This window comes from Numenius arquata, chromosome 6 (genome assembly GCF_964106895.1).
Source record: "Numenius arquata chromosome 6, bNumArq3.hap1.1, whole genome shotgun sequence".
In the NCBI taxonomy this organism is placed as follows: domain Eukaryota; kingdom Metazoa; phylum Chordata; class Aves; order Charadriiformes; family Scolopacidae; genus Numenius; species Numenius arquata.
The window spans coordinates 15,119,545-15,146,354 of NC_133581.1; the positions used below are offsets into that span (position 1 = coordinate 15,119,545).

The 26,810-nt window shown below is 39.5% G+C and overlaps 1 protein-coding gene across 1 annotated transcript in view; it reads left to right on the plus strand.

The window, feature by feature from the left end:
• LOC141465159 (mucin-5B) overlaps window positions 1-26,810 on the plus strand; it is a 48,927-nt gene continuing 22,117 nt past the window's right edge. The window contains exons 1-23 of the mRNA XM_074148390.1: window positions 1-82; window positions 1,787-2,042; window positions 3,504-3,618; window positions 4,988-5,075; window positions 7,040-7,173; window positions 7,576-7,801; window positions 8,598-8,723; window positions 9,495-9,612; window positions 10,805-10,943; window positions 11,554-11,655; window positions 12,662-12,731; window positions 12,982-13,119; window positions 13,825-13,989; window positions 14,782-14,876; window positions 16,370-16,496; window positions 19,588-19,840; window positions 20,839-20,891; window positions 21,279-21,379; window positions 21,666-21,817; window positions 23,697-23,835; window positions 24,511-24,621; window positions 26,026-26,205; window positions 26,488-26,724. Of these exons, the coding sequence (XP_074004491.1) occupies window positions 1-82; window positions 1,787-2,042; window positions 3,504-3,618; window positions 4,988-5,075; window positions 7,040-7,173; window positions 7,576-7,801; window positions 8,598-8,723; window positions 9,495-9,612; window positions 10,805-10,943; window positions 11,554-11,655; window positions 12,662-12,731; window positions 12,982-13,119; window positions 13,825-13,989; window positions 14,782-14,876; window positions 16,370-16,496; window positions 19,588-19,840; window positions 20,839-20,891; window positions 21,279-21,379; window positions 21,666-21,817; window positions 23,697-23,835; window positions 24,511-24,621; window positions 26,026-26,205; window positions 26,488-26,724 (3,207 nt within the window). The remainder of the gene's footprint in view (window positions 83-1,786; window positions 2,043-3,503; window positions 3,619-4,987; window positions 5,076-7,039; window positions 7,174-7,575; window positions 7,802-8,597; window positions 8,724-9,494; window positions 9,613-10,804; window positions 10,944-11,553; window positions 11,656-12,661; window positions 12,732-12,981; window positions 13,120-13,824; window positions 13,990-14,781; window positions 14,877-16,369; window positions 16,497-19,587; window positions 19,841-20,838; window positions 20,892-21,278; window positions 21,380-21,665; window positions 21,818-23,696; window positions 23,836-24,510; window positions 24,622-26,025; window positions 26,206-26,487; window positions 26,725-26,810) is intronic.

Here is a 26,810-nt window from a genome sequence, read left to right on the forward strand (position 1 = left end):
ATGGAAATAAAAAAGGGGAGGTCATTTTGGATCTTCTACCTACTTTGGACTTGTTGCAAAGGCAAAGAACCAGTTCAGATAGGTAAGAAAAAAATCTAATTTTCAGATGATTTGCTCACATATTGCTCTACGTAGGTGACAAATAGAATTGTCAAATGAAAATGTGCAACATATTCATGTAAGAGCTGTAGGCATGCCAGATACTGTTTAACATCGTATATTTTCATCCTTAATGTCAACCATTTAAGTTTTTTTCTTTTTTTTTTTTTTCTCTTTCACTACTAGGTAGTTTATCAGCTGTTTTTTGTCCTAAGTGAATAATCTTTAACAAGAGACTCTCTGGATGCAGTTTACATTGTAAAAATGTGGTGACATCCTTTTCAACACATTTCACATATATTCTTTATAGAAGTATGTTACCATAATGCCTGCTAGGCTTGATCAGTATGAAATACTGCATTAGGAATAATCACATTTTTTGTGGTCTGCTGCACTGTTACCTCCTGGTTTGGTTTTGAATGTCTTTGACTTTTTCCAGTTGCTTAATACACAAACAATTTATGTGACAGTTATTGCTGTCTTAGTAATTCTGGCAGCTCCACTTCCAAAGATAGCCAAAATTTCTCATTTCCCCTCATTATTGTGTAGAAAAGTGCTAAATTACCCTACTCCACTTTAGTGCTGCAAACTTCTATGTCAAGATACAGTCTCTTTAAACAGCTGTTTCTGTAAGGACTTACTGGCACTTGAGTTTGTGTTGCACATTTCTAATATCAAGATCTGAATTTTTCAGTGTTCCCCTGCTGGTTCTTAGGTAGGAATATTTAATAATATTTTAGAGTTCACTGAGTACGTTAATGACTGTTGTTGATTTGATCTGTGATGGATGTTGTTATGTTGATTTTTCTAAATGTGCTACATAAACAACACAAAGGAATTTGCCCATTTTCATTTGTCGTTCTTTCAGATTGGCCTAGAAGAAATGCTAAAAGCATTTTGTAGCAAGCATAGCTTATTAAGTTCAAGGTGATTCATATTGGCTTTGTGCAGCTTGGTGGTATGAATACTACTTTCTGAGGTGATGCCTTATATGCACTTAAAGTACATATCAATACCTTCGACAGATGTACAATTCAGAGGTCCAAGACATGAGTTTTTGTTGAGATGAAAAACAAGTAGCTCTGAGCCGACTGCTGAAGCTGGTGGCAGCCTCAACTGCTGAGATCAACAACTGCTATTTTGCTGTATAATCATGCCACCCGTGATTACTCCTGGAAGGGACTCAATTCAAGAGCATGGACCAAGGTCTTGCCTGTCTTAAGAAACAGGATTTCAAAATTAGAAATGAGATTTAGGCAGCCAGGATGAGATTCCCCTCACTTCACTTTAGATATCTACAGTATAACTGTATCTACCATATAAATGCTCAGGGGTGCCATCTACATTGGCACCCTCAGCAACCTTTATAGAGAATACAGAGAAACATGCAGTCTTGGAGCATCTTCTTCCTAGGTAGATATGTAAGGTAGGGAGGCTGAACCTCTTCTCCTTCTCACTGTTAACTTCAAAGAGCCTGGGCTCATCCACTCACAATGGAGGTATCTCTGGCATGGACTTCAAAAGTTCAGTGAGATTAAACTCCTTCCCACAAGCTAGTATCTTCTAGGGGTTAACATTTTTGACTTTCGATATCTCTCCTTTAATGTTTTGTTTTGTTATTTTAAAAAAGCAAAGCACCTCACGTGGAGTGAATTTCTTAGCTTCCTTCCTATGATTCTTTCTTTAGTCCAGGTCTCTACTGTCAGTAGGAGTGAATGTGCCACCTGGGGCAATTTCCACTTTCATACATTTGACCATGTTAAGTTCACTTTTCCTGGAACCTGCACATATGTCTTTGCTTCGCACTGCAATGACAGCTACCAGGACTTTAACATCCAAATCAGGCGCAGTGACAAGAATAGCTTCCTGATCTACTTCACTGCCACCATTGATGGAGTGATCTTGGAGGTGAAGGAGACAGGCATCACAGTGAACGGGAACAAGTGAGTAAAGACCATGCTGTTGTTTCCTTGTGCAGCAGCTTTATTGCTCTTTATTAGCAACATGTGGTCTGTCTAGAAAGTGGTCCTGTTCTGCAGAGATGCAAATGGCTGTGTATGGTAAGTTCATGGCACTTTGAACATGGTATTGCAAAGATCCCATGTCATATGCGTTAAGGAGGCAAAAAGCATGTAAACTACATTCTCCCAGGGATTAACAACAACATGTTAAGCAGAAGGCAATGAGAATGCTATAAAAACAGAAGGTATAGATTTCCTTAATGTTGCTCTGATTTGGGAGGGAGGGGTGGAAGGAAAGAGGTAAAATCAACACTTTATTTATAGAAGGTTTTGATTTTGTAGAAACTTTGTATTTTTTTCCTCAAAACATTATTTCTGTGGTACAAACCCCACTGTTGCATATTGCTGTTCAGGAACAGATGGTCCTTTTAGAAAAAGTTTTCTGTTTCCAGATGAATTAGTCTAGAAAATTGCACTGCTTTGCAGGTCACAGCTTGCCTTGGTGCCTTGTTGCACAAAAGACAGAAGTTTCAGAAGTCAAAATCCACACATTTAATTTCAATCTGAAATGAACCAGAAATCAAACTGCAAATAGAAAGGTAAAAATACTCCATAAGTAAAAGTTCATATGCAACAGTAGCTGAAAGTTAGGTACAATTTCAAGGGCAGCCCTCATGAGAAGTGCAGTGACCTGCTCCCAGCATATAGGTATGAAGGCCCAAGGCTAGTTTGACTCTAGGAAAAACCCTCACAATCTCGTTGGAGAGAAAATTGCAAACATGTGGGCTGTCTTCTCTTGACAGCCTTCTAGAAACAACCAAATATAGAATAGCATCTATAGCACTTCTAATTATAGTAGCTAAGCCAAGATGTATCTTTTAAATCAAAGGGGCAAGTAATATCCTACCTTTTAGCCATTTTTTGATTTTCTAAGTTTTTCAGGTGAGATGAAAAAGTAATGTAGGTCTGAATCATGTCAGTACACAAGTAACAAAACAGACCTCTTTTCACACCTCTGTGAATCCCAGATGTCAAGGATAACCTGGAAGGTTGACGAGAACCTGCAGTATCCTCATGTGAAAGGCTATTTTCCCAGTATTGTGATCTTGCTCCTTATAACCTTATGGGTTAGGTCTTCAGGATATGTAAACAAGCAGAGCTGCATTGGTATCAGTCAAGTGGCTAATGTAGTATTGACACACTCATGACCAAAATGCATTGTGTTGTGGATTAAGGTTGGTAAAAGGTCACATACCTAAGATCACTGGACAAGGTTATCATACCTACGTTTAATGCATTGTGTGAATGAAGACTGACCTTGAAAAGAATGTCCCTGTGGCTTATTTAGCTCCTTTTGACTCTAGTTTTTCCTTCTATATCTCTGAGAGGATTTGATCAGTCTCTTTTTTCAATGCAATCTGTTTTGTTCCCTCCAATTTACAGGATCCCCATGCCTTTCAGCTTGAAGAGCATCCTGATTGAGGACACCTGTGCTTACTTCCAAGTCACTTCCAAGCTGGGCCTGACACTCAAGTGGAACTGGGCTGACACTCTCCTAGTATGAACAGCCAGTTAGTTGTTTTTCTCTTGGTGAACCTCATCAATGATGAAAAGCAGAGCTGGATGCAAGCACTGTGTTGATATAAGACATTGTGGGGCAGAGGTATCACTGTATCTGTAAGCTAAAAGGGACATATCAAACTAGGTAATACTTTCATGGGGCAGGGGCACAAAGTCATAACACCCAGGCATTCCAAGCTAATATTATGTGACAAAAGGTGCCACTGTTAACCCTGGAGATAGTACCTCCGCAGTTATTTCCTTCCTCCATGGGGGACTGGCAGCAGTACAGCTTGTCCCTCCAGCTCTGACTTGTTAGTTACCCTCTGCCTTGGTGCACATCTTGTATGGGAAACTAATCTGTGTGGCCAGTTCAGACCTAGGCCTCTCTTATTCCAAAGCCTTGCCGTGTGGCAGTTCCCCTCAATACATCCGTCCAAAATATGCCCTTCTGCAACAGTGTATTTACACTCTTGGGCGTGAACACTTAACCTCCACAGTCACGACCAAGATTAAATAAATGAAAGGTGTCATGTTTTGCAGTTCAGAGAGACAGAGAGAGGGTAGAGGGTGAATAGAGAGAAAAAGAATCAGGAAGCAATCAAGTGGTATTCAAATTCTGATGTAATGAATTATTTGCTTCCCACCTTCCCCTGTACTAATTAATACCTGAAGAATTATAGGCACCACCTGTAGAGTGGACCCAATTTTAGGGTGACACATTTGTGCAGAAAGCATTGCCTTTTTTTGGTGGACCTGAGTGATGCCAGTACTACCCCTGAAACATGTAGGAGTGATTAGGTGCAATAGTTCTACCTAGCAAGGCAACAGTATGCTAACCTGGCTCTTTATCACCCCTGAGTATGGGCAGAACGAGTTACACTGGACAGACCCACCCCTACAAACGCTATAAAGTTTTCCATTTAGTTTATGGACTAGAAAGCCTTAGATAACAGCTAAAAGCTGACCAGAAGCTGCTTCTTCGCAGCATCCAGCATGTGAGCACAGTTATCTGACCTGCCCAGAGTGGAGCTGTGGTACCTTGCAAGAGCTATCGCATGTCTATATACCAGTGTCTCTATACTGGGAAACACTGCTCCAAGGATTAGTCCAGCATTCAGCATGCTTTGGTTAGCTGTTTAGTCAGTAGGAATGACAATTGTTAGATGATTATTTTCCCACTTAAACTCAGCCTGTCTGCAGGTAAGTTCTATGGCAGGTTTGTAACAGAAAAGGAGACTGCTACAAATTGGTAATGAGCATTTCTGCTCCTATGCTTTCCTATTGTGAACCGCTTTCTAGCATGTGCTGCTGCTGAGGAGAAAAGCCTTTAAATTCTGAGTTTCCTCTTTGCTTTTGTTTTATAGCTGGACCTGGAAGAAACATATAAAGAGAAAATATGTGGTCTGTGTGGAAACTATGATGGTAGTGAGAAGAATGATTTGATTTTGGATGGTAGGCCATGAATATAGCATATTCCACATAGAACAGAACTGTTAATATGTGACACAAAACTTTGTATTGGTTTTCTCTATGCAAGGTTTCAGATTTCCTGATAGACACTCTGAAATGCATGAACATTTCTATATACAGGAGATGTATTTTAAGAGGTTCTGGGGTGATTCGGGTTCCTCTGCTGTTTGCATACTTGCAAGACTCGCAGACATCTTTGACCCAAATTAGTTGCCTGGCCATCATGCAGCAACATTGCCAGGTTTCCCACAGACAGTAGCAAACTTAAAGGAACTTGCAGTTTCAAATGAGGCATGAGTGTATTTTTTGTCCTTCCATTTTCACCATTTTGCAGTCGGATAACAAGTGTGATTATTTTTGCCCCTGTAATGAAATGAAAGTGTCATCACCGAGCTAGAGATTTCACTGAGCATCTTTGCAGAAACGTGGTGCCATCCACTGACACCTTCAGACATTGCACTGAACTGGAAAGATGCTAAGACAGCAAACAGCTGAGGCTACAGTCCTGCAGCAGGTTATATGAGTGGAAAGAAATCTGCATCCTGGGATGTTATCTACAGGACAAAGATACATTGTCATTCCTTCATGCAATACCTGGGCTTCTTAAGTCACCAGAAAAATATTGTTGTCTATTGTCTGTTGATTTGGTCAAAAATACCAAGTGTAGTGGTAGATTTGGGGTTCGTTTTCATATTTCATATTAAGCTTTTCAGCTGCATCTTAGTCGTGTTTCTGCCCTTTACTTCACAAAGACAATAAGTAAAAACTAAAGCTGGCTCAATTTTTTTCTGAAGAAACAGTTTCCTAGTGAGAAGCTTTGCTCTAAGAAAAATAGTCTCTTATTTTATGCATCTGGTTTCACAGATAACAGGTTCCTACACCCGGGGACCAGGTGGCCTCCCACATCCCTTCTTTCTGCTCTGAACACATCTGTCTCCCTGGGCTGAGCAGGCAGCAGTCAGTCTGCCTGTGTAGGCTGAGATCCACTGCATATAAAAGTCAAGATTTCTTTTGAGGAAAAAATTATCAGGAGAAAAATCCCATTTCTGTATGAGTAGCTCTTCTTGAAACTTGATTCTTAATGCTCTTTAATGCCAATCGAGTTCCTTGGCAAAACACGTGGCTCCAAGAGCTCAGGGCTTTAGAAGGTTTCCTGTTTCCAGAAAAGTTAGTTGTAAAGCAACTGAAAACAATGCTTTTGTGGAGGTCATTTTCTCAGGCCCGCACTTAGTTAAGGGACTGAGCCAGTATAGGAGGACAGACCTGGTCAGAAATGTGTCTATTAAACCTTTAAAAAAAAAAAAAAGAAAAGAAAATTGGAGAATGGCAGTTTATGCATACTCTCCATAAAAATATATGAATTTCTAACTTTTTCAGAAAGATTTCTCACAGCCAGGATCAAGTTTCTGGTAATACTTTGGGAAAATACACCTCTTTAACTAGTGTATCGGTTACACTCATGTATTGTGTGCCTGTCTTCCTCCTGCTCCCTCTTCCCATCTTCTCTAGCATGTAAAAAGTAATCGATTCCCAGATGATTACAAACATATGCAACTAAGGCTGTACTTTAGGTTGTAATAGTAGAAGGCAAACTACAATTTATGACCATTACACATGAAAATACAAAACTGAGCTCAAATACACTCATAATGAACAGAAGTCTTTGGAATTGATGAAGTGCAATAGAAAGGTCTAGAGTCTCTTGTGATTATAAATGTCCAAGCTGAGAGCAAGCCTTGATACAAGTGTGCCAGATTCCTGGCTCTAGCTCAACAGAAGTTATATCAGGCTGTCATCCTCTATAAGGTGCGTGCCGTGGCTAAATTTGGGGCATTTAGTGAAGAGCATACTGCCTTAGAGCCCGAAGATTAAGTGCATCTTTATAGCCCGTTAATTGATCTAAAGAATTGCAGGAAATTACTCAGATGCATCTGGGGATTTTGCAGGGTATAAAATGCATCCGAGGCAGTTTGGGAACTTCCACAAAGTAGAGGATCCATTAGAAAAGTGTGCTGATGTGAGTCCAGATGACCATACTGGAAGACATCCTAGGAGGGAAGACAATAGATGCAGTAAATATGTAAGTATTTGTGGCCAAGAAGTATAAACCTTCCTGAACTACAGCCCTGGAGAGACTGTGTTGAAACACGTATTAATCGCAGAGCATGCACTGAACCTCATTTTTCAGGAGTCTACCCATAAATCTGATCAGAATGTTGATCTTATAGATGAAAGAATATCCTATTATAGCATTAAAGAAATAGATAGTTGGAAAATGCACAACTGAATGACAGCTCCCAGTCCAAGCAAAAGGATCTCATGACAGAAAGTTAGACTGGATAATCTCCTGAGGTCCCTTCCAACCTGAATTATTCTGTGATGCTGGAATTGTGTCATCAAAAATTGAAATGCACATCCATAAACCTGAAAGTTGGTAAAATGTCAAATATTGCTTTTCTTTTCCTTCTTTTCTTTTTTACAGAAAAAAAGATGCAAGAAACTTATGTCCCATTTTGGAAACTGCTCCAAAGTGGTTGCATTTGATGACTACATAGATACCTGTGCTGAGGATATGTGCCACTGTGCAGTTAATTCTTCTCACTCTGATTTGGTTTCCAGTTGCATATGCAGCACTTTAAACCAGTACTCTCGAGACTGTGTCCTCAGGAAAGGAGACCCTGGGGAATGGAGAACCAAAGAACTTTGCTGTAAGTAACCACTGCTCTGGAGATTTCTTTCAGGTTAGATATATACACCTGTATTCTGACCCCAGCAGAGCAAAGCTAGGAATTGTGTGAGCTACTGTGAATCAATCTGTAGAAATACTTTGACAGAAACATTGTTAATGGAAAAGCTTCTGCAAATTTAACTTGATTTTTCTCCTTAAATTAGAATTATATCTTAATATTGCCCCCCTCCTCCTTATGGCTGTTTTCTCCAGTTCTTTTTTAAATTTTACTGTGCACAGTTAACTCATAAATAGCATTGTTTTGAATGTTGACATCTAATGAGAAGTCACTGAGAAATCGAACATGTTTGCCCTTAGCTTATCCTGTGCTTTCATATTCAGTTGTCACAGCTACCAAGCAGGACATTACTGTAAATCCAGGGGGAAGGTTACAGGTAGTTCTCCCAAACTGCTGGTGTGGATTGGGATAGAAAATTAATGCCAGAATGACTGATGCTTCAGGCAAAAATAAACTATTATGACTCCATAAATGATTCCAGTGTCCCTTGCTAGTATCATGACTTCAGCCAACCTTGAGCTAGTAAAATAACGTGAAATAACTCGTATTTCCCAGCAGTACTGTTTTCTCCAAAGATGAAGTTAAAGTGACCATAAAAATTTCATTAGAGGTTAAACAAACATGACAATTCTAGATAGAAAGTTTTGCAAACAAGATATGAGGGAAAGGAGGAAGAAGGGGTTGGGTAACAATGCAATGATTTGAGAGCTCTTATAAACACATCATTAACGTATCCCATTTTCATTTGGTCTTGCAGATCAGGAATGCCCAAACAATATGGAGTACATGGAATGTGGAAACTCCTGTGCTGACACATGCACTGACCCAGAAAGGAGCAAGATTTGTAAAGCGCCATGTACGGATGGCTGTTTCTGTCCTCCCGGTAAGGCAGTTTACTTATTCCAATTGGTCACACATATCAAGGGAAAAAAAGGGAGGTTGTTCCATTTGAGTTAGTGCCATTTTTTTTCTTTAACATTTTATACTAAAACCAATGAATAAAATGTTTCTTCTAGCAGAATTTAACAACTTTCTTCTTGGAAGAACCAGATCTCTAAAGATTCAAGATCCTGACACTTGCCGGGGAGGGGGGAGAGATTTCTACGGGGGCCAGATTTCTAAAGACTAGACGGGAGAAAATGGTACAGATGTGAAAAAAGGAGAGGTGTTCTCTAGACAGTAAGAATGCAGGTGAAGATATCTGGTGATGTGCCCCACTGTTATGAGGCTAGATCTTGCTGTAGCTTAAGTCACACATAATACAAATGCATTGCCAGGGTGCATGTGTAACTGTGCACATGAAGTAGAGGCTGAGATGAGGGTCTGATTTCTCTTAGACTCACTGTTAGAAAAGGATGGAAACTGGCTCACATGCTTGCAATCTGGCACTTGATAATCCTACTTACAGTGACAAATTCCAGTAACATACAGAGATATTCTTTGGGTTTTGCAGTGCTTTCATTTAAGCTCTAGTAAGAAATTTTTTCCACCCATTAACACCTGAAAGGGCCTGGTGTAGTGTTTTACTTAAAACATATCTGATTCATTTACAGAAATGCTGAATACTCCAGAGTTTTTTCCTTACTCTAATCTTCCTTGACAGTGTTTCCCAGACTCACCAAAGGAATATTAACTACCTAATGTGTCTGAACAGGAACTATCCTTGATGACCTCGGTGGCAAAAAGTGCATCCCCAGAAACAGGTGCCCCTGTATGTTTCAAGGCAAAGTCTACTCATCTGGAGGGACTTACTCCACTCCCTGCCAAAACTGGTACTGTTGTGAACTTGACTGCACTAATAAGGCAGAGGCATTTATTTCAGAGCATTGTTGAGTTGCATTGTATTATTTTCTCCTTTTTTTCCCTACTCATAACATTTGTCTTAAATGTTAAAAAAACCTGGGTCTGAAGTTCAACAGTACAGGAAAACTTAGAGGTAGTCCTCAACCTCATGTAGTTACTGCCCTCACTTGCAACTGCCAGCAGGAGTCATACCTTGCCAAGCAAGGAGTTAATGAGTTACATTTCCAACCACGTCTAGATCTATAAAAGGCTGTTTCAAGGCCTGGATCTCAAAATTCCCAATCCTTGAAAATGATTTGATTTAGGAAAAAACCCTGTAGCTTGGACCCATCTCCAGTCTGCACTAGTAAAAGGTGATACAACTTCAGGATATTTTTCTCAAAACAATTTTATTTCTTACTCTCACATCCATCTAGTGAATGAACAGTCATATATGTTATTTGAGCTCCTGTGACACAGCATCGTTACTTGACCATAGGCCTAACCTTTACTATAGAGAGGAATGAAATATGTTGTGGTGCATGGTGGAGTAGGGCAGATGTTCTGCATACCTATTTGGATAGAATATTTCCTGCATTTTGAGGAAATGCTCTTCAAAACCTGCAATTCTGAGGAACTGAACTTGATGGGCTCTGGATGGTTCCCATCTAGCCACATCCCCACTTAGTCTTCACAAAGCCGGAGCTAATGTAGCTAAGCTGTTCTCATCTTGTGTGCACAGTTCTAAGAATTTTAACTGCTCATTATCTCAGGTCCTCAACAACTAGTTACTGAAATGTTGCATTAGCAACTTGCTGAACAGTTGGCTCAGTAGCATAAAATACTGCAAAATCCTGCTTGAAGAGGTTCATTCTTTCTTTAAAAAGTCAAGTAAACAATTTAGGCCCCAAAAAACATTTTTTGCTTGATCAACCCAGTGTCTCTCTGAAGGAGGTAGTTCGAAGCCCAGTGCAGTTAACTCTCTCATTGAGAGGCATTCAACCTTCACACTGTAAGGGCCTAATATAAAGTCTTCTTCCTACAGGGGTTTAATAAGCAGCCAAAGAAAGCTAAAAAGACCAAAAGGGTGTCATCTGTGCAGATTCAGATATAGATGTTATCTCACCTTTGCTCCTTTTAAGCTATGTTTATTCTAACTGCTCCTTTTTGGGTTTTGTACAGCACTTGCAAAGGAGGCCACTGGAGCTGTATCTCTCTTCCCTGTTCTGGAAGTTGCAATATAGATGGAGGATTCCATATAACAACGTTTGATAATAAAAGATTCAATTTTCATGGCAACTGCCATTATGTCTTAGCTAAGGTATGAACAATATCACATTTCACTCCTAAATCTCTTGAGTGGCATGATGCATTAAGCTGTGCTGCAGCTTTACATGGCTTAATTTAATTAAATTGGCAACAATCCAGCATGGCATTTCAACACATGCTCAGTCTTAAACACTTTAAATTTTTCCCTTTGAAATGGATTGCAAGTCAATTTCTTGATGCTTAGCATCAAAGTTTGCAGCTTCAAAGCTTCAATGTAGTTTTACATATTTTTTTTTTAATGAATTAATTTTCTTATTGGATGCATTAATGTGGATTTAAGCACTTCTCCTGAATCTTTCATGTATGACTGTCAAAAGGAAGTGGATGAGCAAAAATTCCTGCAAAAGGATTTAATTCCAGGTGCCTCTCTGCAAAGATGTGATCCACACAGGCTGATAGCAGGGAAACAGAGTGCAGAGGAGGGGCAGTGAACATTATTGATTTTGGCAATGAAATAAAGCAGTTTGCAGTTAGAGATTAAATGCCCCAGTTATTTCATTATTCCATTTTAGCCTTTCAGAGACACCTTTTTTTTTTCTTCTAGCTCCCTGCCTGTAACATGTTAACAATGTCTGCACATCACTTTCCTCATGTCTTTTCAGAATACTGACGACACATTTGTGGTGATTGGAGAGATCATCCAGTGTGGGACATCAAAGACAATGACTTGCTTAAAGAATGTATTAGTCACACTAGGAAAAACTGTAAGTAACTTTCTTTAATTAATGACACACAATATGTCACTTTTATTTAGGTTCAAAGATGGGATTTCTCTAACACAGTGGACTCATTTTGATCTATTGCAGTCCTGAGGCCCCAAGATTAATATCAGCAGATGACATGGTCCATCATATTGGTTTTGTTCTACAAGAGTTATTTCCTTTCCAGTTCTTTGGATTCTGGCTTTTCCATTTTCTTTAGAGGCAGATTGCTAAAAATTATCTTTGTTGACTCTCTTTCATGACATCAAACTTTTTCACTTGTTTCTTTTTGAAAGATTGAGATTTCTCCAAGGAAAGGTCCCCTTCTTTTTACAACAGATCTGAGTTCTGAGGTTTTTCCTAATGCAATGAATAAAGTACCTGAATTTTCCAAATGAAGACCAGAGGCTTCTCCTACTGAAGATTATGCCATGATGCAAACTGAATTCAGTAGATGCTGAGTTAGGGCTGGTATTTATGCGCTCCTAAATTTATACAGATTTATTCTGTCCACCTGGTATTTAATTGGTCCAGTCCTAAGCTTGTTAGGAGATCCAACATCTTAACCTCCTTCTATAGTCAATAAAGGAAGATGGGGATCTTCAAAGAATGGGTCAGCTGACCTGCAGTATGAGTTCTTCTGGAGGTGTCTGTATCCCTCCATTGACTACTGAGGAAGTTTGAGTCAGATATGTCTCATTTTGGGTATGTTACATTTCTAATAAGATGGATCCAAACATCTTATGTGCAGTTCTCAAAAAGATAACTAACCTCTTAGATATGTGAAAGCACTCAATCATTTTTTATTTTTTGTTATGGCCTGGAGATTTTCTCTACATTACTGTATGGCATCCAGACACTGACTTACATTGACCCCAGAGATGATCATGTTTTGAAGACACTGCTTAATGCTTGATGAAGCTTGTCAGGTTGCTGTTGTCTGTCTCATGCCATATGCATTGACTACTGTGGGCTTTTTGGGTTTGTTTTGTTTTTTTTTTCACCACAGACTATAAAAATATGTTCCTGTGGAAATATCTACATGAACAATTTCATTGTGAAGCTGCCAGTAAGCCAAGGTAAATGTCCTTCTTCACTTCTTACTCAGACTAGCCTACATCTATTTACAGAAAGATTCCTGCTCCTTCCTCTGAAAGGAACACGATACTGCTCATTGTTAGGTCATCTGACTCAGGTGGTTACTAGGTCTGGGACCCCCCGGGAATTCCTGCATTATACTCGATGCACTGATAAATGGAAATTCCTGTTTACCCAGCTTCGTAAAGATTTGCAGGTGTAGACATTTTTTTTCTTTTTTTTCCTCTTTAGATGGCATCACCATCTTCAGACCCTCTACATTTTTCATCAAAATCTTGAGCTCAACTGGAGTACGGATTCGAGTGCAAATGAAACCTGTAATGCAGCTCTCCATAACAGTTGACGATTCTTATCAGAATCGCACATCTGGTAGGACACATCATGATTTTTCAGTTTGCTCTTAAACTGGGTTATAGCTGCTTGTCTATCACTTTAAGTGAAAAAATTATTTGATTTTATATTGACTTTGGTATGTTAGAACCCCTGATTAAATCTATAGCCTTCCTGAAACAAAGTATTGGCTAAACCCTTCAATTTGCTGAAGAAAATTAGATCATCTCTGTGATGTTTAGTGTGTGCAAGTCTTTTAGACTCTATTTGTAGAAGCAGGCCTTCATCAGAGACTTGTGAGATGCAGACTATTTTCTTGGTTTTGCCACCAATCTCCTGTTTAAGTTTTTTGTGCTTCTGTTTCCTATCTGTGTGATGGGATTACATCATGTGTCTCTGACCTGTTTTGTTTTGCTTTTGTGATTTCCTTTGCTTATAAGCCCTTGGGGAAGGCACTTCTGTGTCTGCCAGTGCTTAATGAAGCACATTTAAGCAGCTTCCAATCTCTGTGCTATCACTAAGTGCTACTGTAATGCAGAAAAATAATAATTGCACTCTAAAGAGAGGGTCCTGTCTGATTTGTGGGAACATCAGGAAGTCTCTGAAGGAAAATGGGCTTCTCTCAGTCAAGGTCTATTATAGAGCTAAGAGCGTTCATCTAGATTTTTCCACTCATGTAGTGATTTCTTTTCTTATGCTTTTTTTTTTTTTTTTTTTTTTTTTAATTTCTGCTACCCACACAAGGTCTTTGTGGCAATTTCAATAACATCCAGACTGACGACTTCAGGACAGTCACTGGAGCTGTGGAAGATTCAGCTTCTGCTTTTGGTAACTCATGGAAAATCAGAGCCAGCTGTTTTGATGTTGATGACAGCTTTGAAGATCCTTGTTCAAACAGTGTGGATAAAGGTAGCAAGCTTTTCATCCCTGGATTATCAGTGCTAAATAATTTTCACACAATGGATAACCAAAAAAGCTTAGAAATCTCATAAACATCAAAAGCCAATGCCTTCGAGGCTCTTACTAGAGAGAACACATTGGGTTTTGCAGGTCTTTAAGGTGACAGTTTTGCTTTCAGAACAAAAAGACTGCTCTGCTGGAGAAAGAGCCAACACCACCTTCACTGATGACTTAAAAAGCACATACAGCATCAATGAGAACAATTTAGGTTTAAGGCAGATCATACTTAGTTGCCAATATTTGGGCAAAATCTTCATCCAATCTAGATTGTTACAGCTGTGATGGTTTCTCATTTTGACTGGGTTTGGATATATGTAGGATTCAGACTGTAGTCCAAGGTATTGCCACATGTAATTAAAGCTGCAGCTCATAGCCACACAGCTCACTGATTATTACATGCTTGATGTTGCTGCTTGACTACACAGAACTGCCTGACTGTAAAGAATTAGGAAAGTTTGATGGACAATTATGAAAATGGGGAGGTTTTGCAGATGTTCTGAAAATCCATCCAGTCATAATGTTAGTACTTGAAAAGTGAAACCTTTCTTTTAGGGAAATGGTTGGTCATCCATCCAACTATGCTTATCACCTTGATATATTAATATCCCATATTTCTTTCTGGCATTATCCAGACACTTCAGGATATTCTAGTTCTGTGTGGTGTGGTACCTGATAAGAATATTCATTCAGATAGTAACGTGCTTTAAGTGACTATGACAATAATATTTTTTCCCACTTCAGAAAAATTTGCCCAGCATTGGTGTGCACTTCTGTCTAACACAAGCAGTGTGTTTGCTGCCTGCCATTCTGTTGTAGACCCTTCTGTGTACATCAAGGTAAGGCACTGGTCTAAATGGACGGTTTAATCTATTTTAAAGACTGATCCGCCATGAAGGTAGTCTGGCCTAGGGGAGTGAAATAGGTTACAGTAATGCCTGTTTGCAAAGAATTTCACTAACTCTAATAAGAAAAATAACAAAATGAGAGTTTATGCAAGATACAGTGGGCCATTTTGGCTGAAGCCCTGAAAATAATTAAGTGATTGCCACCACTGACAGCTCTGTTGCATGATCCAGAAGCAAAATAGGAAAAAAATGGGTTTACTGTTCTTGAAAACTGTTCACTCTGAAAAGCCAAATCAGTGTTTCTATGTGGAATTGAACCGAGAGTTTCTTCAGCCCCTCTGACTTTGTTTAAACTTCATGTCTAAGGGGAGAACATATACTGTATTTACATTGTTTACATCCCATTTATTACTGTGTAGTCATGTTAGTCTCCTTGTATTTAGAATGCCCATAAGTACTCTTGTTATACAGATTTATAATGCTATTGAGGAAGCTAGCTAAGCTAGAGAGTTGCCCCATATATGTGAATTGTGAAGAAGTTTCTGCAAACAAGCAGAAAATTTATGTAAAGGGTGTGTGTGATACAACTTACTGATAAAATACCTGAGCCTGAAATTTTGCCCCAAATTTAATATACCTTCAGGTACCTTAAAAAATATGGCTTATCCTTTACCTCTCCCAAGTTTCCCTCAGAAAATATGTCTGCTTGAGAATTCATGTTAACTATAAGTAAAAGATGAATTTGCAATTTTCAGTTAAGGAAAAGTAATAACTAGTTTCTTATGGATATGTCTGTTATTCCTGCTGATCTCATCAGATTTTAAACCATGATTTGTGGAAACATTTTCCACAACATCAGTAATGGCAGGATAAGTCATCATCTATGCAGTATGACCCTACTGCTGTTGAGTGACTGGCTGTATCTGGGTTCTTCTGTCCAGATACCCTATTGAAATAACTTGATCTTTAAATCCCCTTTATACTTACCTGACTTGTTCTTTAGATGTCATTACATATGATTCCCTATTAAACCATCTTCTGTTATGCACCTGTCATTTAATTTGGTGTATCTTATCTACACACTAGATGGATACACAAGTGCCAGTCATTGCTGTGCAATATTTTCAGTTCTGCATACATTTTGACATGTCCTAGATAGCACATCTCATGGGAGGCTGGTATAGACATTTCTTAGTCCTTTAATGAACTATAGGTGCCCTTATCATTCTTACTATTCATCTATTCATGGGTGTTAGACATATCATCATTGCAGTTTCATGACAGTAATTGACCTCTTATTTCTCATGTTTGCATAATATTTTATTAGGATACATTTTCTCTTAGGGATATTACAAATTAAGCTTTACTGGTAATAATACCTTTGCAAAAATATATTCATTGACTACTTTTTGAATTGCTATATGTTTCACCGTTTCTTCTGTGAGCCGGGCACAATAATGCACATGTCCTTTTCTGTCCTCTAGAAATGTATGTATGACACCTGTAATGCTGAGAAGAGTGAAGTTGCACTGTGCAGTGTACTCTCTACTTACTCCAGAGACTGTGCTGCAGCAGGCGTGACCCTGAAGGGCTGGAGGCAGGGCATCTGTGGTATGCATCCTAAAATACCTTGGGTTATGGGGGAACAGCTTCAGGAGAGCCCAGTCTGTGGCTGTCAGTACCTTTTATGCTTAGTCATCAAGTTAGTGAGTCTTTGAAAAATAGAATAGGCGTATATTCTATAAAATACTTCTGCCTGGCAAAATCAGTTCATGTCTACTTCAGGCTCTTATAATGCATGTTCCTTGTGTGAAATATTAAGCGAATACAGTACTCAGAGAAGCAAAAGAGCATAAGATGTGTTAATCAAATCAGAACAAGTAGTTGCAATTAGGTTAGTTTTGAACACATGGACGTCCCCATGTATTTTAATTGTGATACCTTTTTTGCAGTTCATCTCAGCCTTCTTATCTCAGACATTGCCCATACAAATGATATCACTCTCGATTGCAATTTTCCATCTTACAGTAAAATAATAATGTATTTTAATAAGTATATTTCAGTGGTATCTGAGAATGTGAACATGTTTAAAGGCACTTTCAGCTCAGGACTAAGAAATGAATAAATGTTGCTTGGACATGAACATTGTCACTAAATCCTAGGTTCTGTGTCTTCACATATGTATATATTTTTCTTTGGCACTGCCATAATTTATTATGAGATGTTATCAGAGCTGAGAATAAAACTCAGAAACCCCTGGCTCCTGAATTTTACTTCAACATTTCCATATTTTCATTAACAATCAGACAGTTCAAGTGAGATCTGCCTATATCAACATGAAAATACATGTATCGGTTTCTTGACTAATAACACATCTGAATAGAAAACATAACAACAATTCTTTTTATGCAGCTTTGATGAAGCTATGATCTATTTAATTCCCTGACTTAAAGACTAGCTGGGATATTTAATAGAGACAGTGTAACTGATAAGGTGCTTTGTTGAAGGCATTTAAGATTGCAGTAAGAAAAATTTAACAAACCTGTGCTGAAATAATTCAAAGAGAACACACTGTAGTCCACAGCAAATTATCCTAGAATCATGTCAATGTATGTCCTAGGCACAGTCCCTGTTTATTGAAAGTTTTGTTATCAACATAGAATTACTGACATTTTTTATGCCAAAGCAAGACTGGTTTGCAGCATGGGTTAGACTGAAATCTGGGGACTCATGACATAGTAGGTAAATTGACTCAAACAGTGCAGTAACCTTGGGGAAAAAAATGCTAATGGCTTAATCAACACGATCATTTTAGGCCTTATTTAAGAATAAGTAATCTTTTGGGAACATGCCTGTGATAAGTTTGAAGGTTGTGCTATCTATAAGTGAAAGAATAAATGGGCCAGAACAGTCACTTTCAGTGGTCGGTCCCATCGTGGGGGTTGAAAAGGCTCTTCCAGCTCCTGCAGCTGTGTTCAGCTTTGCCAGGCTGCAGGCAGCGTCCAAGGCTGGTTATAATCAAGGCTGATTGTATCCTAAGGGGATGTCTACATTGCAGTTAGTAGAGTGTATGAAATAAGTAAATCCTACCAGCTAACTGTTGGCAGTGCATGTATGCGACACAATCTTTAGTGGAAGCTTGAACCATTACTGGAGTTACTGGTTATCCAGAAAACCGCTGGGGTTAGTAGCCTCTGCTAAATCATGGAACTGTTTTTCTAGCTCTCCTTGTGCAAGCTAGCTTGAAGCTATCTTTGGTATGCTCATGTTCTTTGCACTCATGCCTTCAGTTGTGATGTATGTAATCTAAGGTTACAAATCAGTGACCATGAGTATTGCAATCAAATAACCTTTTTCTTACTAGATCTCGCTTTACTAAAATTGATCCTTTTCTTTTATGAAAAATTAAAGGGAGAAAATAAACACATTATTTTATTGCATTCATAACTAACATTGAGACACCCATTCAGGTAAATATGATGTAAACTCATTTTCAACATCTTTATTAATAGGTTTCTTATTTGGCCTATTTTGATTTACCCGTTGCTGCATCTTCATAGAATGCCTATAAAGATGGAGAATATGGCCTGCCTGATTTATACATGGGATATTGTGTCTGCTCCAGCTAAGACCAGGAAACCAACCGGTTTTTGTTGCTGGAGGTGTTGGTTTTGAATGTGTACACAAACCTAGCACACTAACTAATCTAAGAAAGTGTACTATGGTCATGGACTAGAAAACCATACAGGGCTTTGTTTAAGCATGAAATCTATTGCCGATATGGTGATAACATTGCTTCAAAGTTGATTAGCACAATTGCCCATGAACAACTCCTCATACCTTCTAGTACATCTATGTGTATCAGAAAAACAGCTGTAGGGTTAAATCTGCAGATGAGTTAGAAAGAGGTCCAAGATGACTAGATCACCAGTTCTCTGAGTTTCAGAGGATCCTGGCTGCCAGGCTTTCTTGAAAACCACAGCCTTAATGTGGGTGATATTTCCTGTCAAATTTTTATGTCGTCCCGATGGACCACTACTGCAGATTTTATGGCAGAGTTTTGAAGGTGTTTCTTTGTAGGGTGTAAAAAGTACCCAACTTTTCACTGTCTTACAGAGCCAATTGAGCTCTTTAGATTTTGGTATTTGACTCTTTGGTCCACTGAGAGGTCTTAGAAACTGTTGTTTCTCATTTCTCCAGAAGATAACATGAAGATTTTTTCTCAAGACATCTATGAGAATTCAAACACACTTTCTTTGGTAGTATCAAATGATTAGCAGAGTTCCTTGGCACTGCTCATTTAACATCAAAATTTACCCCTTACAAAATATGTTCCTTTCTTAAATTATTCCCAGCCAAAGAAATCATTAGTAAAGGACAGAAAATTAATTTTTAACTACAAGGACAAGTCAGAAGTTATTTGGTTTAGTTCTTGGCATAAGAGAAATTGTACACATTTAATTTTTAGTTATTAATACTGATTCCCTTATTCAGTCAAGATATACCCTGCTGAGTATTTCTGTATTCAGTGTCATGTAGTTTAGGCTATGTGAGCAGACTTCCCCCAGATCACTGAGAGACAAGGTCTTCTAGTTTAAAAAAAAACGCATTTATGGCTACCAACATGCAGAAAACTGCATTAGCAGCATGAGCGATGATTGCACAGAGAAGGCCATACATCTATTTTATTTCTCTTGCAAAGATCCCTCTGAGGAGTGTCCTGAGACTATGGTTTATAACTACAGCGTGAAGTATTGTAACCAGTCTTGCCGCTCGCTGGATGAACCTGATCCACTGTGTAAAGTTCAGATCACTCCTATGGAGGGCTGTGGTTGCCCTGAAGGGACCTACTTCAATGACGAGGAGGAATGTGTAACTCCAGATGACTGTCCTTGCTACTACAAAGGCAAGATTGTTCAGCCTGGCAACTCCTTCCAAGAGGACAAACTGATGTGGTAAGCTGTTCCGATGATGCAAATGCTGCATACCTGGGTGACATCAGGGCTCACTGGGGAAGTCCCTGCTCTAATCCCTGAATGGTGTCATTTTAGTGTAAGGAATAATGACAAATTTATCCTAGATTGTACCAATGCAAATATTCCCCTGGCAGGAAGTGCAGCCACAGCAAATATTAAGATCCGACTTTCCTACTAGCAAACAAGAACCTGAAAACATGTTAAGTATCTATAATCTATCTTTATGCAAAGTTCATTGTTGTGTAAAAAATATCCATATACAGTGGGAGCAACTTTTCTAGAAGACAGGGAGCTCGGGCAAATTTCTGGCTTTGAAATGAAAAAGCAAAGTAAAAACACCCTGCAATACACGATCATGCAGATCATTCAAAAAATAAAAATGGTCCAGGAAAAAACCCCAAATCTCAGTTTTTAAACTGAGTTTTTTAAAAAGAGAGAAATATATTTTGGGGAAAATACTGAAAATAACATAATTAATTTGCATCTGCAGTGAAAACTGTTGTCATTTTCTCATGTTCAACCAGCTCAGGGCAGCAATGCAAACAAATACCAGAGGAAGGCTGTTTTATTTAAGGAATTTGTTTGTATCCTTAGATGTCTATTTATTCTCTCTCTCTCTCTTTGAACTCTCATATTTTTTCTGAGGATTCTAGACTATTTTGTAAACACAGATTCATTTAGTAATTTCAGAGGTCTCTTACTTAAGACAGTATTAGTCTCATCTCACAGCGTGGAAAATAGATGCTTAAGAAAAACTTGATTTAGTGAAAACACACAGTGAACCTGTGGCAGATGAGCTGGGTATCCTAATGTTCCTTCTGGGGATGGTAATTCATGTCTGTTAACCTGATAATATACCAAATATTCATTTTGGTAGGAATTTGTTATTTGTGCATCTAGGGAAGCTTTGCCTTTCTATCAAGTGAGAAAAAAATGTGCAAAGAGCTGATGTGTTTCATTTTATGGAATCTCTTTAGCAAATGCATTCAAGGAAGATTAGATTGTCTTGGAGAAACTGTCCTGGTAAAAGGTGAGATTTTGTTAAATAATGGCATTACAGTGTCAGCTAATGTTTATAATGTTTTTCTGTGTTATCTCTCACTTTCTGTAACATTTTAGTATTCTACACATTTTTGCCTTCTCCCTGAAATGTGCTGGTTATTGGTAATAGTTGTCTGTGTAAAAATGCAACCGGACTTGCTGAATTATTTAAAAGAGGAAGATATTTCCCAAAGCTTAGAAGTTATCTGCCTCCTTCTCCCCACACTGATGGTGGGCAGAAGGAAAAGCTGATACAAACTGTAAATTGAAGACCCATGCTACACTCTGAAATGCTCTACTCTGTTTTACAATTGCTGACAGCATCTTCATTGCTTTCACTAAATAACCTTCCTAAAATGTTTTCTTCCTCCTATAGATTGCCCAGCTCCTATGTATTACTTCAACTGCAGCTCTGTGGGTCCCGGTGCGATTGGATCAGAGTGTCAGAAAAGTTGTAAGACGCAGGACATGCACTGTGTAAGGACTTCACCTCCTAGCAGGAGCATGGGGCAACATGATTGTGCATGTATGATTGTCCTTAACAAATGCTGATGGCAACATGTTACACCGTTCACAGACCAACTCCTTTACTAATAACACAGCAGCTATAGCTACCCACATAGCTGTGATACTTGTAGTTTGATTGTCACTAACTTACAGTTAGGAGATTTTAAAATAATCCAAAAATTTGGCATCCAGAGCTAGCACCCTGTACTTTCTGTGCATTAACAAGTTGCTTTGTGCTATATCTTTATATATGCAGTATGTCACAGAATGTGTTTCTGGCTGCGTGTGTCCCGATGGGCTGGTACTGGATGGCAGTGGAGGATGTATTCCCAAAGATCAATGCCCATGTGTTCATGGAGGACGCTTTTATAAACCTGGGGAAACCATCAAGGTGGACTGCAACACATGGTATGTTATACCAGGGAGTCCTGTTTTATAACAAAGGCTGTTAAAATTGTCAGTGCATAGTGTGCCCGTGAGTCAGGATGTAAATTTGAAGCCTGCCTCTTCATCGTTAGAGCCATCAGGCTTCTAGGAAAAATAAAAGAGGAAACATTCTGTGATTCTCTGATTTTTCTTTCTGCAACATGCTGCATGAGCCTGCACTTGGTGAGAACAAGTACAAGATCTTCTGTCAAGTGATTTCCATCCTTTTCTTCAAACTGCTTCCACACCAGCTTTAGACCAACCTCAGCAAGGTTGATCTGTGGCTGGTCATTCTACAAGACGGAATTGAGTCTGTGTCCATTGGGCACAGCGGAACTCCAGAAAATAACTGAATTTAGAGGAGGGAGGAATAACAACAATCTTCCTGTGACTTGCAGTGTTCCTGGGTGCGTAGTTCTCAAATAAGATAAATGAACGCTCTAGTTGCTCCAATTGCTGCCGTAACTCTGCAATAGACTTCACTGTTATTACTGATCAGGGTGGGTAAAATGCTTTGAATCTTTACCCATTATTTAGATAGGATGAGACTGTATAGTCCTGCCAAGAGCATGCACAGGAAATAAAAACCAGGAACGCTCTGGCCTGATCACCACTGGTACAAGCAATCAGGTTTAACATGTGAAGCCAGACCCTGATAAGCAGTTGTTGGTATCACAGAGGCCATTACAAGGTTTTATCGCAGTGAAAGCTTTGTTTTCTTATGAGAACAGGACACACATGGAAAAAAAAATTGTGGTCTCTGTGTCAAGGAAATAACAACTAGAATTTTCTGTGTGTGGTCCCCCTGAACTGCAGATAAAGTTTGTCAAGGTGTGGTAGGTTGACCTGGGCTGGATGCCAGGTGTCCACCAAGCTGCTCTATTACTCCCTTCCTCAGCAGGATACGGTGGGGGGAGAAAATAAGATAAAAAACCTCATGGGTCAAAATAAAGGCAGTTGAATAAGGCAAAAGCAGAGGCCATGCTTTTGCATGGAAAGGAAAACAAAAGATTTGTTTCTCTACTTCCCATCAGCAGGTGACATCCAACCGTTTCCCAGGAAGCAGGGCTTCAGTACACGTAGCAGTTGCTTTGGAAGACAAATGCTGTAATAACAAATGTCCCCCCCCATCCTCTTTTCTCTTAGCTTTTACTGCTAAGTAGACATCATATGGCACAGAATAACCCTTTGCTCACTTTGGGTCAGCTGTCATGGCTATATCCCCTCCCAAGATCTTGCCCACCCCCAGACTAGGGGGGAACATTGGAGAAGACAGCCTTGACGCTGTGCAAACACTGCTCAGCAGTAGCCAAAACACTGGTATGTTTTCAACACCTTTTTAGCTACCAATATGAAGCACATGGCTTCGAGGGCTGCTGTGAGGAAAAGTTAACTCCATCTCAGCCAGACCAAATACACAAGGGAAGACAGGGATAATATTGGTTCACACCACTGTAGTCAGGAACAGAACTGACTACATGGTGCCTCACAGATTAAAATTCAGAAATGGTTGAAATATTCAGTTCTTCACCTTAAGTTTACCTCCAAAATCCCCACTGTCTGCTGCCAGGGTGATCTTAATGATCTTACTGGTTCAAAAGATATTTGAATGAAAAAATAAAATAAAAATAGACAAAGTTCAACCTTGTCTTGGCAGTAAACCCGAACTTTCTGATTAGTAAGCCTTCTGATAGCATGGTCTCAGAACAGTTGAGAGGGTAAGCCTGGAAGAGTGAGAGACGATTGCTTTCTTTGAAGTACTGCAAAAGACAAATCTTTGAATTACTCTTCCCCTGTTTGGGGCTAAGGGAAAAACTGTGCTTCATACAAAGACTGTAATTCTTTGCATTTCTCCTCCCAGCACCTGTAACAAAAGGCGGTGGAACTGCACAGACAATCCCTGCAAGGGAACCTGCACTGTGTATGGAAATGGGCATTACATGAGCTTTGATGGGGAGAATTTTGATTTCCTGGGAGACTGTGACTATATCCTAGCTCAGGTATAATTTTTTTTCACTTTCCTATCCATATGCTTTTCACAGCTTACACAGTAAGGTTCATTCTAAGCAATTAAAGGGCTATCCCATGCAAAATAGTCAACATCGTTGTGCAGAGCCTACTCCCCTCCTCTTGCACATAGAGCAGATAGAGTGAGATTTTCCATATAAAAGCAAAGCAAATAACCCTAAGTGACACAAGAGCACACTGTGTGATCCTAAGCAATTAACTCCTGGCTATAATTCCAGCATCTGTAAGGGAAAGGAATTGGTGGGTGTTAAAAAGCCATCATCTCAGCCATCCAACACTGACAGTATTTTTGTTGTGACAGAAGCACGTAGAGGTTAATGTGTGAGTCTCATATATACACAACATAATTGCGAGTAATGAAACAGTACTCAGTGAGACGTTTTACCTTTTTGGCTGTGCAGGACTGGTGCTATGAAAAGCTCTTTTTCTTCCTTGCTTTTCTTTTGGAAATTCCTGGTTGAGTATGAACCTGCCACCAGATCAGCTGCCACCAGATTCTTCTAAAATGCTCAGAGTTTTGGTGAATAAGAAAGTGACAAAGTAGCAGAAGTCAGGTTGGAGTGTCATTAATTTAGAACTCCTGAAAATATTTAAGACTGGTCTAGTTACCACAAAATATCTAATACAATGTTATCCATTTTTTTAAGGATTTTTGCCCCAATAACATGGATGCTGGCACCTTCCGAATTGTAATTCAGAACAACGCCTGTGGAAAGTCACTCTCCATCTGCTCCCTAAAGATCACACTGATTTTTGAGGTTTGCCTAGAGTTGGTTATAACTGAGGAGCAATAGTCTTGATTTTGAAGCAGTTAGTGTAGTATCCCCTTATATTCCAACTCAGTTGCTGCTAGAGAGTACCTATGGAAGTCAAACAGTCAGAAAGCAGAGGCAGACAAGCTGAGAAAGGTCTAGGTACTTGGTTTTAACAGGGGTGGACACTTCTTCAGGTGAGGGGATAGATGCAGGAAGTCAGCACTCTATGTATATATGCGTGCGTGTGTTTGCACCTACAACACTAGTGCTACAGGAGTGATGGTAAAGTTTTTAGAGGAGCATGTTTCTTTACAATGGTTTGAGCACAAGGCAGATATAACTACAGCGGTAAGAGTTTCTTCCCTCCAACTCAGGCTTAGCACTTCCCAGAAGTATACACAAAAGAGATTTCTCCCATAGTGGGGGGTGAGGGGATGCTGAAACAAAGCACCGTGGCAAGGGGTGTTCTAGCATAGCCAATTGCCTGGGCACCAGAACATATTTCATCTAGAATGAGGACAATGTATGCTCGCAGTCCAGAAAGCCAACTGTATCCCGGGATGCATCAAGAGAAACGTGGCCAGCAGGCCGAGGGAGGTGATTTGATTCTATTCTATTCTATTCTATTCTATTCTATTCTATTCTATTCTATTCTATTCTATTCTATTCTCCCCCTCTGCTGTCGTGAGACCCCACCTGGAGTACTGCGTCCAGCTTTGGGACCCCCAACATACAAAGGACATGGACCTGTTGGAGCAAATACCACAAAGAGGATCAGAGGGCTGGAGCGCCTCTTCTATGAAGACAGGCTGAGAGAGTTTGGGTTGTTCAGCCTGGAGAAGAGAAGGTTCTGGGGAGACTTTATTGTGGTCTGCCAGTACCTAAAAGGGGCCTACAGGAAATGTGGGGAGGGACTCTATCAGGGATTGTAGTGACAGGACAAGGGGTAATGATTTTAAAAGGAAAGAGGATAGATTTAGATTAGGTATTAGGAAGAAATTCTTTACTATGAGGGTGGTGAGACATTGGAACAGGTTGCCCAGGGAAGTTGTGGATGCACCATCACTGGAAGTGTTCAAGGGCTTCGAGTAACCTATTCTAGTGGAAGGTGCCCCTGACCATGGCAGGAGGGTTGGACTAGGTGACCTTTAGAGGTCCCTTCTAACTCTAACCATCCTATGATTCTATGAATTTCTGTGGCAGTGAGGTAAGACTTGTCACGTAAGGGCAGATGTTTCCCATTGAACTCAGTGGGTCTTTTCTGTGACTTGCATGTCTAGCGATAGACCAGGGTGTAGTATAAAGACTACAGAAAGATAAGATGAAGGGTAAGTGGCAGAATACCAATGCTGTTACACTAAGTTTTGTATTTTTTTCCCTTCCATGTAATGTATCTATTCCTTGTAGAGCAGAGAAATCAGGCTCTTGGAAGGAAGAATTCAGGAGATATCCACTGATCCAGGAGCTGAGAAGAATTACAAAGTGGATCTCAGAGGAGGTTATATTGTGATTGAAACAAATCAAGGGATGAACTTCATGTGGGACCAGAAGACTACTGTTGTTGTTCACGTGGCACCATCTTTCCAGGTACATATAGGATGGACTGGAAGATATGATAACAAACTAAAAGTTACACAAACTAAAAGCTTATGAAAACCAGGTCTTGGAAAAGTGTTTGGTTTGTAGTATTGGAGGACTAAGAGAGTGATCTTGTCACTTGAAGTCAAGCTTTTTCTAAGCTGCATTTTGGTGACTGTTTAGAAATTTGCAGCTCTTTTGCCTTGGCCTGTCCTATAGTTTATTTCTGTCAAACAGTGGGCTGCACTCAAAATAACCAAACCATTTACTGTGCCTACATAAACTACCCAGGGAAAAGTGTGTGGTCTTTGTGGGGACTTTGATGGCCGCTCAAGGAATGACTTCACAACCAGAGGACAGTCCGTAGAGATGAGCATCCAGGAGTTTGGAAACAGCTGGAAAATAACAAGCACCTGCTCAAATATAAACATGACAGACCTGTGTGCTGATCAGCCTTTTAAGTCTGTCCTGGGACAGAAGCACTGCAGCATCATTAAGAGTAACATCTTTGAAGCCTGTCACAGTAAGGTAATCCTGTTCTCTCATCCTCAGTATTTTCACACTAGGTATTTGTTGCTATTGTACAGCATATTTGCACACAAATTTTTACTATT